Source organism: Coregonus lavaretus (assembly GCF_964263955.1).
Source record: "Coregonus lavaretus genome assembly, chromosome: 16".
In the NCBI taxonomy this organism is placed as follows: domain Eukaryota; kingdom Metazoa; phylum Chordata; class Actinopteri; order Salmoniformes; family Salmonidae; genus Coregonus; species Coregonus lavaretus.
In genome coordinates, this window is record NC_140003.1 from 11,194,850 (window position 1) to 11,208,704 (window position 13,855).

Here is a 13,855-nt window from a genome sequence, read left to right on the forward strand (position 1 = left end):
GTTCGGTTGACTTTCTTGCTTTGCAGCTCAAAAGTACCGTAAATGTCACAATAGCCAGCCACTAGCCAGGAGGCTAAGCATGGGAAACTATTCTACTAGCTAGCTAGCTACTAGCTAATGTTAAGCAAGCAACTCTTCATGCATCTACCATATTACACTCTTAATTACTGCAACAAAACACTCTTGAATAATGCAGCAATTCACAAGCATGTGCAGATAATTAAAGGGTTTATTTTCTCATCTGTACACTCATTACATTTGAGCTTCAAGACAAAAGCACAGAGTTACTGCTAGCACAAGCTAACACCATGTCTTCATCAAGTAATGTTAGCCTATCAAAAATGAACGATTACCCCTGTAATACGAATAAAAAAGTACAGTAGGCCTACCTTTCAACATTACAACAAACCATGCTTCATTTTTATGAATATCATGCAAATCATTAGGCTACATGTGGTAAAAGCTAATTGGGTATTCACCAGGGAGTTGAGCTGTTTTTTAAATAAATAAATATATATATATATATATATATATATATATATATAGAAACCCATTCCCACCACCCAAAAATAATATGCATATAGATCGTACAGGTTATGTTTTTTAATTTGCAGCATTGTGTGGCAATTTCCTTCTATCCATGTAGCAGAGATCAGCTCAGCAGGGCCGCCGGCAGACGTGTGGCGAGCTGGCATTTGCCCCAGCAATTTCTTTTTTGTTTAATAAAAAATATTGACAGAAAAGCATTGAAAAGAAGGACAAAGTACTGTTGTTTAGACTGATTCGCCTCATGATTTGTTTGACAGGATTTTAATGTTCTCATCCTTCTTATGGCCAGGAGTTTTCCCATACGTTTTTTTAAATTTAATTTTCACCATATGACCTGATTATTTAAAAACTCAGGTCCCATCATAGCCCATATAAAACCGTTTTTTTTTTGTTATTGCAGCTGCTGAATTATTACTATGTCATACCTGGAGTTTTACCTGGTTAGGTTAGCCTACCAGATCAGGAGAAACTCTGGTTCCCAGGAAAACAATGTCCCCCCCACCACTCAGGAACCTGTGGTGCCAACTCTGAAATCACCACACAATGTTACAAATGAAAAAACATATTCTATTTGTATGATCTACTATCTCAAAATAGTTGACTTGCGTTGTTTCACTTCCTTATCTCAAAATGTTGACTTGCATACGTCAACATTTTAAGATGGTATCAACATGTTTTTAAAGAAATGTTGGTGGGAATGGGCTTCCATAGTTTTCCGTGGCTCAGTGCAGCTCTCAGGCGACAGCTACTGTGCCAATTTCAGACTGTAACAGACCATTTCAAGTAAAACCTCAATAAAACAAGTCTGAAATATAAGGAAAATGGCTATACATTTCAGCAGTTTCAAAAACATTGCTCTGCTATTACCATTTATACTGTAGGAGTGTTGAGCTCAACGAGACAATTCTGTTCACACTCGGAGCGGGGCAAGTGTTGTGCGCGACCTCCGGAAGTAGCCTAGCGCTCGAGAGGTGATCATTTCACAAGTTTACACAACAGTATTGTCTCTCGAGTATCGATACCTTTCGAGAACCTCTCAAATGTCCCTTTGCTATCGTCAATGTGAAAACGGCCAATGTCATCTGTGAAGCTAGATGCCATTAAATCAGTTGCAGCCTGGTCAGGGGTCCTACCACCATTTCCTCCTCTCCTCATTGTGTGTTAATGCCACTGGATATGTAGATAGGTGTGAATGTGCTTAATTGCCCTCACTCATCCTGACTCTGACATGCTCATATGGTTCCCAGGGGTTGCTTTTATAGAATTACAGGAGATAAGGATGATATTGTTTGAAAATGTTCATGATTCAATGTCACGAATTTTGAGTTTATGATTTCCTTTGCGAAAGGAAACAAGTGGAACGGAAAACATTGTAAAAGCACTGGCAGGTCCTTCTTTTGAAGTCATTGCCTAATGCCATCTGTTGCTGTTGTGATTGTTGTTTATATTGCTATTTATATCACCGTTCTCCTTTGATCAGTGTTATTTCCTGGAGATGCTTACTGTCAGTAAGTACAATGACACAACCCCACACTATCACAGGTTGGGATGAGAGAGATGCCTCCTGCTGTGTGTGTGCAATATGCGTAGTAATATTGTTGAGGAAGCGCAAAGTTCTTATTTTTCATGGAATCTTTGATCTCAGTCTGAAGTCTGGAGACAAATAGCTATTGTATAGCTACACCCTTGTAGTCCGTATTGACCTAGAATTTTAAGTAATCAATTTTTTCCCCAGTAGCTGTGTTTATTGTTAGCCTGGACAGCAACATGGCTCATCAACCTATGTCATTAGCCACATCCAGAGGTGGTGATGATGGCTGGAACACATTTTCCCACCGGTCAAAAACTTCCTACAGGAAGCCCAAAAAAATTTACCTAGCTAGTTGACTTATATGTTTTGCATTGGTCTTGATTTCCTGTTGCAGGGCTGTGGAGGAGGCGGACCAGGCCCCGTCGAAGAAAGGCCTGAAGAAACAGCAGAAGGAAGCAGAGAAAGTGGCAAAGAAGGCTGAGAAGCAGGCCAAGCTGGTCAGTAATCCTCTCTGCCCCTCACAGCTATTGACGTGACACAATCGGGCGGGGCAGGGGTGGGGGGGGTTGTGGTCCATTGTTTTGCGATTCCTGTCGTTGTTGGTTCATTTTTGTCCACTCAAACAAAGAGCAATTTTCTTAAAAGTTGGGTATCATTGTTGCATCGTAAGCAAGTGGGAGAAAGTTGAAAGGTGTATGAAGAATGGTATTTTTGGTGGGTCATTTTCATTCTCTCATTAGGGACAATCTCAGTTCAGATCCTTCAAAGTAGTCACCCTTTCCTTGATGACAGCTTTGCACACTCTTGGCATTCTCTCAACCAGCTTGATGAGGTAGTCACCTGGAATGCATTTCAATTGACAGGTGTGCCTTGTTAAAAGTTAATTTGTGGAATTTCTTTCCTTCTTAATGCGTATGATCCAATCAGTTGTGTTGTGACAAGGTAGGGGTGGTATACAGAAGATAGCCCTATTTGGTAAAAGACCAAGTCCATATTATGGCAAGAACAGCTCAAATAAGCAAAGAGAAACAACAGTCCATCATTACTTTAAGACATGAAGGTCAGTCAATACGGAAAATGTCAAGACCTTTGAAAGTTTCTTCAAGTGCAGTCGCAAAAACCTTCAAGCGCTATGATGAAACTGGATCTCATGAGGACCGCCACAGGAAATGAAGACCCAGAGTTACCTCTGCTGCAGAGGATAAGTTCATTAGAGTTAACTGCACCTCAGATTGCAGCCCAAATAAATGCTTCACAGAGTTCAAGTAACAGACACATCTCAACATCTGCGTGAATCAGGCCTTCATGATCGAATTGCTGCAAAGAAACCACTACTAAAGGACACCAATAAGAAGAGATTTGCTTGGGCCAAGAAACATGAGCAATGGACATTAGACTGGTGGAAATCTGTCCTTTGGTCTGATGAGTCCAAATTTGAGATTTTTGGTTCCAACCGCGGTGTCTTTGTGAGACGCAGAGTAGGTGAACGGATGATCTCCGCATGTGTGGCTCCCACCGTGAAGCATGGAGGAGGAGGAGGTGTGATGGTGTGGGGGTGCTTTGCTGGTGACACTCAGTGATTTATTTAGAATTCAAGGCACACTAAACCAGCATGGCTAGCACAGCATTCTGCAGCGATACGCCATCCCATCTGGTTTGGGCTTAGTGGGACTATCATTTGTTTTTCAACAGGACAATGACCCAACACACCTCCAGGCTGTGTAAGGGCTATTTTACCAAGGAGAGTGATGGAGTGCTGCATCAGATGACCTGGTCTCCACAATCACCTGACCTCAACTCAATTGAGATGGTTTGGGATGAGTTGGACCGCAGAGTGAAGGAAAAGCAGCCAACAAGTGCTTAGCATATGTGGGACCTCCTTCAAGACTGTTGGAAAATAATTCCAGGTAAAGCTGGCTGAGAGAATGCCAAGAGTGTGCAAAGCTGTCATCAAGGCAAAAGGTGGCTATTGGAAGAATCTCAAATTATAAAATATATTTTGATTTGTATAACTCTTTTTTTGGTTACTACATGATTCCATATGTGTTATTTCATAGTTTTGATGTCTTCATTATTATTCTACAATGTAGAAAATAGTAAAAAATTATAGAAAAACCCTTGAATGAGTAGGTGTGTCCAAACTTTTGACTGGTACTATATATATACAGTTGAAGTCGGAAGTTTACATACACCTTTGCCAAATACATTTAAACTCAGTTTTTCAGAATTCCTGTAATTTAATCCTAGAAAAATGCCCTGTCTTAGGTCAGTTAGGATCACCACTTTATTTTAAGGATGTGACATTTCTGAATAATGGTAGAGAGAATTATTTATTTCAGCTTTTATTTCTTTCATCACATTCCAAGTGGGTCAGACGTTTACATACACTCAATTAGTATTTGGTAGCATTGCCTTTAAATTGTTTAACTTGGGTCAAACGTTTCGGGTAGCCTTCCACAAGCTTCCCACAATAAGTTGGGTGAATTTTGGCCCATTCCTCCTGACAGAGCTGGTGTAACTGAGTCAGGTTTGTAGGCCTCCTTGCTCGCACACGCTTTTTCAGTTCTGCCCACACATTTTCTATAGGATTGAGGTCAGGGCTTTGTGATGGCCACTCCAATACCATGACTTTGTTGTCCTTAAGCCATTTTGCCACAACTTTGGAAGTATGCTTGGGGTCATTGTCCATTTGGATGACCCATTTGCGACCAAGCTTTATCTTCCTGACTGATGTCTTGAGATGTTGCTTCAATATATCCACATCATTTTCCTTCCTCATGATGCCATCTATTTTGTGAAGTGCACCAGTCCCTCCTGCAGCAAAGCACCCCCACAGCATGATGCTGCCACCCCCGTGCTTCACGGTTGGGATGGTGTTCTTCGGCTTGCAAGGTTCCCCCTTTTTCCTCCAAACATAAAGATGGTCATTATGGCCAAACAGTTCTATTTTTGTTTCATCAGACCAGAGGACATTTCTCCAAAAAGTACGATCTTTGTCCCCGTGTGCAGTTGCAAACCGTAGTCTGGCTTTTTTTATGGCGGTTTTGGAGCAGTGGCTTCTTCCTTGCTGAGCAGCCTTTCAGGTTATGTCGATATAGGACTCGTTCTTACGTGGATATAGTTACTTTTGTACCTGTTTCCTCCAGCATCTTCACAAGGTCATTTGCTGTTGTTCTGGGATTGATTTGCACTTTTTGCTCCAAAGTACGTTCATGTCTAGGAGACAGAACGCGTCTCTTTCCTGAGCGGTATGACGGCTGCATGGTCCCATGGTGTTTATACTTGCATACTATTGTTTGTACAGATAAACGTGGTACCTTCAGGCGTTTGGAAATTGCTCCCATGGATGAACCAGACTTGTGGAGGTCTACAAAAAAATTTTCTGAGGTCTTGGCTGATTTCTTTTGATTTTCCCATGATGTCAAGCAAAGAGGCACTGAGTTTGAAGGTAGGCCTTGAAATACATCCACAGGTACACCTCCAATTGACTCAAATTATGTCAATTAGCCTATCAGAAGCTTCTAAAGCCATGACATCACTTTCTGGAATTTTCCAAGCTGTTTAAAGGCACAGTCAACTTAGTGTGTGTAAACCTCTGACCCACTGGAATTGTGATACAGTGAATTATAAGTGAAATAATCTGTCTGTAAACAATTGTTGGAATGATTACTTGTGTCGTGCACAAAGTAGATGTCCTAACCGACTTGCCAAAACTATCGTTTCTTAACAAGAAATGTGTGGAGTGGTTGAAAAACAAGTTTTAATGACTCTAACCTAAGTGTATGTAAACTTCCGACTTCAACTGTATATACATATACACTACCGTTCAGAATTCTGGGGTCACTTCGAAATGTCCTTGTTTTAGAAAGAAAGCCATTTTTTTGTCCATTAAAATAACATCAAATTGATCAGAAATACAGTGTAGACGTTGTTAATGTTGTAAATGCTATTTTAGCTGGAAACGGCTGATTTTTAATGGAATATCTACATAGGCGTACAGAGGCCCATTATCAGCAACAATCAGTCCTGTGTTCCAATGGCACGTTGTGTTTGCTAATCCAAGTTGATCATTTTAAAAGGCTAATTGATCATTAGAAAACCCTTTTGCAATTATGTTAGCACAGCTGAAAACTGTTGTGCTGATTAAAGGAGCAATAAAACTGGCCTTCTTGAGACTAGATGAGTATCTGGAGCATCGGCAATTGTGGGTTCGATTACAGGCTCAAAATGGCCAGAAACAAATAACTTTCTTCTGAAACTCGTCAGTCTATTCTTGATCTGAGAAATGAAGGCTATTCCATGCGAGAAATTGCCAAGAAACTGAAGATCTCGTACAACGCTGTGTACTACTCCCTTTACAGAACAGTGCAAACTGGCTCTAACCAGAATAGAAAGATGAGTGGAAGGCCCCGGTGCATAACTGAGCAAGAGGACATACATTAGAGTGTCTAGTTTGAGAAACAGACACCTCACAGGTCCTCAACTGGCAGCTTCGTTAAATAGTACCCGCAAAACACCAGTCTCAACGTCAACAGTGAAGGGGCGACTGGGATGCTGATCTTCTAGGCAGAGTTGCAAAGAAAAAGCCATATCTCAGACTGGCCAATAAAAATAAAAGATTGGCAAAAGAACACAGACACTGGACAGAGGAAGATTGGAAAAAAGTGTTATGAACAGACTAATCGAAGTTTGAGGTGTTCGGATCACAAAGAAGAACATCTGTGAGACGCAGACCAAATGAAAAGATGCTGGACGCGTGCTTGATGCCATCTGTCAAGCATGGTGGAGGCAATGTGATGGTCTGGGGGTGCTTTGGTGGTGGTAAAGTGGGATATTTGTACAGGGTAAAAGGGATCTTGAAGAAGGAAGGCTATCGCTCCATTTTGCAACGCCATGCCATACCTTGTGGACGGCGCTTGATTGGAGCCAATTTCCTCCTACAACAGGACAATGACCCAAAGCACAGCTCCAAACTATGCAATAACTATTTATGGAAGAAGCAGTCAGCTGGTATTCTGTCTATAATGGAGTGGCCAGCACAGTCACCGGATCTCAACCCTATTGAGCTGTTGTGGGAGCAGCTTGACCGTACGTAAGAAGTGCCCATCAAGCCAATCCAACTTGTGGGAGGTGCTTCAGGAAGCATGGGGTGAAGTCTCTTCAGATTACCTCAACAGATTGACAACTAGAATGCCAAAGGTCTGCAAGGCTGTAATTGCTGCAAATGGAGGATTCTTTGTTGAAAGCAAAGTTTGAAGGACACAATTATTATTTCAATTAAAAATCATTATTTCTAACCTTGTCAGTGACTACATTTCGTATGCATTTTGCTATATTTCCTATTCAAACTCATTTAATGTATGTTTTCATGTAATTTGGCTGAAAATAAAATTGAATCGAGTAGTCATGAGTGCAAACGATTTGGTTTAATTTGAAGGAACAGAATTTTCCGACATGACTTCGGCTTTTCTTATGAATTAGGATCGGTTTTATGTAATTACTTGAAAAATGTAAAAGTGAGGTGTAACTTTGCATTGTGACATTTGATCCGTATACTAATGCAAATCCATATGTTATGTTTATGCTACCTACCCTTTAAGATCATAGTGACAAGTTACAACTTATATTGGTTGCAAAGCCACCGCTTGCTCCTCATCTCCCTACAGTGCAGTGGCGCGCATCAGTTATTTCAGATGGTGTCAACCACCGCTGCTGAAAAATATCCTAGGGGAAACACTTAAAGTAGCCTATATTTCAGATGGAATATGCTTTCCCTTGGATCTTAGAAACTGTAAAAGCATCCATCCAGTTCCATGGCCATGCCATTCACTCTCCCTCTATTCCACCAGCCAATACCGTAGACATATCAATTTGCATGGGAAATTAAATGGTAGCCTAACTGTTAATACTAATGCTCATAGTTTGGAGATTTTGCATAAAAAGGTAACCAATAAGTCGTTGCACAGATAATATCAGTCCACTTGCTGTTCCTAATACAAGGCAGTTTACCATGATTTAAATGCAATGTTAGGCCTATGTCCCACTGTATTGATTTGCCTCTTCTTTTCAGGCTGCTGACCAACATAGCACAGATGACGATGTAAGTATCCAGGAGGATCAATTCAAATTCAGTTAGCTTCAGATATTAAATATTTATTTACACCTTTTCTATATGGTGCAATACCAAAGGAAAATGGAAATGAATGCTCCTCTAGTGATGTTTCCTATAAAGCTACTGTATTTGAATGCTTAGCAGATTAATGCTTCTCTTATTCATCAGGATTTTGCCAAGGATCGGTACGGTGTCCCCCCGATGGTACAGTCCCAGCAGAAACTGGGTCAGTAGTACAGTCAACAACTACCTCCTCTCTTCTTTGTTCCAACAACATGTTCCATTTCAGCAGCCACTAATGTTAAGGAATATAGATAACGTGATTATATCTGAGTGACTCTTTGACATGGTGGCAGTAGTAGAGACGGCGTAGATATCAAAGATGATTGTGGCGTGCCGTAACTCCCAGATAAACGTGACCGAGACAGATGGGTCGTCTGCCTGCTCGTTCAGCTCCAATGGCAGAGAACAAAGTTGCCGTCTCACCTGCATGCCTGTCCACTGGGATGAGGAAAGCAGGAGAGAGACAGCCTGCCTTTCATGTGGGTGGAATCAGGTTCAGCCAAATGGGCGGCTCACTGCTGTCGGGGCGCATGAGGCCGCTCTCTGTCTCCACTAGCCGATCATAATAACGTTAAGCATGCCTCAGTGACACAGGGCAAAATATAGTCCATTTGTCAGAAGACAGAGAATGGGGCGACTTCTACGCAGGGCCGCGTAGTGTTTCATATTTATGACTTCTGTTCTCCTTGTAATATGAGGGTCGTTCCACGAATAGAGTGCCCTTTGCGTCCCTTAGATATTTTAAGGAGAAATTGCACACCAACATTGAATTTTAAAAGCCTTTTATATTAAATGAAGTGCCCTTTTAATATAGACCACATGGGTAATTTAATCAATCCATTTTTTAAATGAATAAAGGCTTGCTAAAGTGCCAAAATGTTGCATTTTCAACCCTGTGTCACTTCGAGGAGGATTTCAACCCACTTAATCCCAAAATGTCTTCAAATTTCACCATCATTGTAAAGTCCTAGTTATTTTGTTGCTTTGACACTCATTTCTAAAGATTATTATTTTATTTAATGTGATTAGTGATTCATTTACGTCTGTCCCTCATTTTAAGGTCACCCTGTTACGTGAACTGAACTCGCGTTTATAATGGTGAAACTATTCCTTTTTAAATATGTATTTCAAAAGGAACATTGAACATCTAATATTCAAATCATAGTGTAAAAGCAGGTGAAATGGTTCTACTCTTTTTTGCAGTTTTGTGGTGGAAAACGGAATGGGTCGAGCATAACAACGTTTTAGCATTACATTTTTTAGGTGAAGCTTACATTCAATTGCCGCTCCTTGTAGCATACAACAAGTTTCCATTCCCCCTGTCTAGGGATTTATGGCTGTTACTTTATTTGGCACTTAGGCCTACTATATATATATATATATTAATATATATATATATATATATATATATATATATTTATATTTATTTTATTTACCTCTTGAGATGGGAAAATTTGTTTTTATGAAGTTGAATATGTGCTCTTTAAGACAGAATGTTAAAATGAGGTGAAATCAAACATTTTTGTTTTCTTACCAAGTTACGCTTCTCAAAAGGCACCGAATTAGTGGACGCCCCATGAGCTTCTTTGTGTGAATGTGTGTGTGGGTAGAGGGGGAGGGAGGTATATGGTCTTTTGAAGTTTTATTGAAAGGCACACTTTTCTTCCCCTGTGAGCCAGACAGAGGGTTGGTGCGTGTCCAGGAGCTGACACCTGAGAAGGCTGGCCGGCTGATCTGGGTGCGCGCCAGGATTCACACCAGCAGAGCTAAAGGTGAGAGTCTCCATCTTTGTCCAGCTCCATATCATTCATCTTTTCCCTTTAGTCCTCAGGACACAGCCAGGCTTCTAATCTGAACGGCGCCGTAACTGAACCGTTGGGTTTCCAAAAAGATTACCAACTGTCCTTGGGCCAAATAGTCACTATTCAGAGAAGAGCTTCATTTTTATCAGTCAACTCCCCTCAGGTTGTCAGATATGGAAGGTCAAAAAGCTAAAAGAGTTGTGCACAATCTTGGAAAATCACAGTATGAAACCAGACTTTAGTTTTTTACCTTATTTGCGGGTGATGTGGGACATAGGGGATGGGGGTCGCAGAGCGCTATGTTTTTTCTATTATAGATTCATTGCACAGGCACATGCAAGTTCCTATTTGAAAAGTTTGAAAACTCAGACCGAAGCTCAGTTACTTAAATGGCACCTCAAACATGGATTAAATTGTTATTTTCCAAACTTGTCAGAACTTGAGGCTATAATACAATGAACTCATTGAATCTTGTATAACTGTCGGATCCCATCCAAAACTATTAGAAACGTCGAGCACGTACACATCTGTGCTAACAATATGCTAATAAATAAACCATCTGATTATGTTGATATTGCGACGGCTTCCTTCCAGGACAACTTCCGTGTCAAAAGCCATTTTCCTCCCCCTCCGTTCCTTCATTCAGCTCCACAGTGAAGGATGTCCTTAAGAGCAGAATAACATCCTGGTTTACACTGGGATGAAGTGACTGTTTTTTTTGCGATTGCAGCACTCCTCTCACCCCCCCCCAGTCAATGAACAGAGGAAGCCACATCAAAGCACTTGGGTGGTGTCTGATGTTGGCATGATGGTTGACAAACCTGGTTTACACAGTCTCTCAAGGTGTTTGGTTGGGAATTAGCTCTCAGCCTCCCTCCATACACCTTTCTTCAAAGGGTCGTCCGTTCACGGTTCTGACAGTTACCTGGAAATGCTGTGAAAAGCGTTTCAATGGGTGAGAGGTGGGGATCTGAAGCAGGTATGACCTCTGCCCTGTTGGCCTGAGATAGAGACATGGCATTTTATAGAACCACCATGGCACCTGGTTTGACAAGTGCAATAGGTGTTGTAGCCCAAATGAGAGGGCCCCTGCTGATGCCTATTGTACGGTTGTCATCGTTTTAGGGAAGCAGTGCTTCTTGGTCCTGCGTCAGCAGCAGTTTAACGTGCAGGCCCTGGTTGCCGTGGGGGAGCGTGCCAGCAAGCAGATGGTGAAGTTTGCTGCCAAGTGAGTACAAGACTGCATTTCCTGTAGGCCCCCGACAAACAATGGTGGGAAAAGCTGGCTCCTAATGGGCCCAATCCATTTTCACACATTCTGAAGGAATCAATAATTTTTCACCTCATGACAAAAGTGGGATACAGCAGTGTTTAATGGAGCCATTCCTGCCCAGATAACAGAGTAAATACAGTAGATCAGATGGGAAGAGCCTGAGCATCATTAATCACTCTTGGGTCCTCCAATTTGGAATTTCTTTTTTGGGGGGGGGGGGGGGGGCATAAACATAGAATTACATATAGAATCCCTGTTAATATAATATGATCTCTATGGGTCTGAAAGTTTATTGTTTACCATTTAAAATGTATTCACTTTTAATGTGGCATTAACGTAACCACTCATGCTGTTTTCATCTGATTACCAAACAATCACTTCAAACTAACAAAACACCCATAAGTTTAATGAATGACATTCAGTGATTTCCTACACCTGTAACCTGAATTGATGCGTCCACTGTCGGCGCGTCTGTCTCAGCCACTCATCTCTGCCTTTGCAAAATGTCACTGTTATCGTCGAACCACACCGCATTCTGAGCGTATTCCACATTATTTCAAGTCCCTTCATAAATGTTTCAGGCGGGTGACTTGCGGTAATGATAAATAATAGTGTAAGGGCCTACAGTTTTCTTGGCATTTTTGTTTTAATTATTGTGATAGGCTCACGTTCAACCGGTACGGCATACCCCTACTAATTATTTTCCCGGGACTCCTGTACCGGACCCTACCGGTTTACTTTCACCTATGGGTCAGACTCAACTTAGTCTGCTACTGGAAAAGCATAACAACGAGGATACTGTACTTTTCCAAGCCAAGTATGTCAAATATGTTCTAATCTCTTTAAGTTTACATGATTACACTTAATTAAGATGAACGAAGTGTAAACGGAAGGACTACTAACTGTAAGTCGCTCTGGATAAGAGCGTCTGCTAAATGACTCAAATGTAAATGGAAGGACTGTACAGGCCCAACACCACTTATTTTATGATCAGTAAGTCAGTCCAATATGCTTGGAAAGTGGAAACGTCACAAACATCAAAAAGTTAACATTACTGGAGACGTTTTGGTGGTGACTAATTAACGGTAAATAAGTTAATTGTTCCGCCCCACTGTTAAAGTTGACTACAGTTAGTTAGCAATCACTCCTACACTTTATTGCTAGCTACAGTAGTGCTTCCGTGTCAAAAACATGTCTCCAAAAATGACAGTGTCTCCAGTAGTTTACGTTTAGCGATTGCGACGCAATGCCAAGATTGTGCAAAGCTGTCATCAAGGCAAAAGGTGGCTATTTGAAGAATCTCAAATATAAAACACTTTTTTGGTAACTACATGATTCCATATCTGTTATTTCATAGTTTTGATGTCTTCACTATTATTCTACAATGTAGAAAATAGTAACAATAAAGAAAAACCCTTGAATGAGTAGGTGTGTCCAGACTTTTGACTGGTAGTGTAGGTTCAGGATGGCAGGAAGCTTGGCCCCAGTGATGTACTGGGCCGTACGCACTACCTTCTGTAGCGCCTTACGGTCATATGCCGAGCAGTTGCCATACCAGGTGGTGATGCAACAGGTCAGGATGCTCTTGATGGTGCAGCTGTAGAACTCTTTGAAGATCTGGGGACCCATGCCAAATCTTTTCAGTCTCTTGAGGGGGAAAATGTGTTGTCGTACCCTCTTCACGACTGTCTTGGTGTGTTTGGACCATGATAGTTCGTTGGTAATGTGGACCCGCTCCACTACAGCCCGTCAAAGTTAATCGGGGCCTGTTCGGACCTCCTTTTCCTGTAATCCACGATCAGCTCCTTTGTCTTGCTCACATTGAGGGAAAGGTTCTTGTCCTGGCACCACCCTGCCAGGTCTCTGACATCCTCCCTATAGGCTGTCTCATCGTTGTTGGTGATCAGTCCTACCACTGTTGTGTCGTCAGCAAACTTAATGATGGTGTTGGAGTCTTGCTTGGCCACGCAGTCGTGAGTGAACAGGGAGTACAGGATGGGACTAAGCACGCACCCCTGAGGGGCCCCAGTGTTGAAGATCAGCGTGGCAGATGTGTTGTTGCCTACCCTTACCACCTGGGGGTGGCCCGTCAGGAAGTCCAGGATCCAGTTGCAGAGGGAGGTGTTTAGTCCCAGGGTCCTTACCTTAGTGATGAGCTTTGAGGGCATTATGGTGTTGAACGCTGAGCTGTAGTCAATGAACAGCATTCTCACATAGGTGTTCCTTTTGTCCAGGTGGGAAAGGGCAGTGTGGAGTGCGATTGAGATTATGTCTTCTGTGGATCTGTTGGGGCGGTATGCGAATTGGAGTGGGTCTAGGGTTTCCGGGATGATGGTGTTGATGTGAGCCATGACCAGCCTTTGCAGACGAGCTAAATGCCTTTTATGCTCACTTCGAGGCAAGCAACACTGAAGCATGCGTGAGAGCACCAGCTGTTCCGGACGACTATGTGATCACGCTCTCCGTAGCCGATGTGAGCAAGACCTTTAAACAGGTCAACATTCACAAAGCCGCGGGGCCAGACG

General features: G+C 42.0%; 1 protein-coding gene across 1 annotated transcript in view; it reads left to right on the top strand.

Annotated features, from left to right (window-relative positions):
- LOC311144132 (aspartate--tRNA ligase, cytoplasmic-like) overlaps positions 1 to 13,855 on the top strand; it is a 31,779-nt gene that overhangs the window by 2,980 nt on the left and 14,944 nt on the right. Inside the window, exons 2-6 of the mRNA XM_084180119.1 lie at positions 2,475 to 2,577; positions 8,151 to 8,180; positions 8,361 to 8,418; positions 9,935 to 10,027; positions 11,183 to 11,285. Of these exons, the coding sequence (XP_084036245.1) occupies positions 2,475 to 2,577; positions 8,151 to 8,180; positions 8,361 to 8,418; positions 9,935 to 10,027; positions 11,183 to 11,285 (387 nt within the window). The remainder of the gene's footprint in view (positions 1 to 2,474; positions 2,578 to 8,150; positions 8,181 to 8,360; positions 8,419 to 9,934; positions 10,028 to 11,182; positions 11,286 to 13,855) is intronic.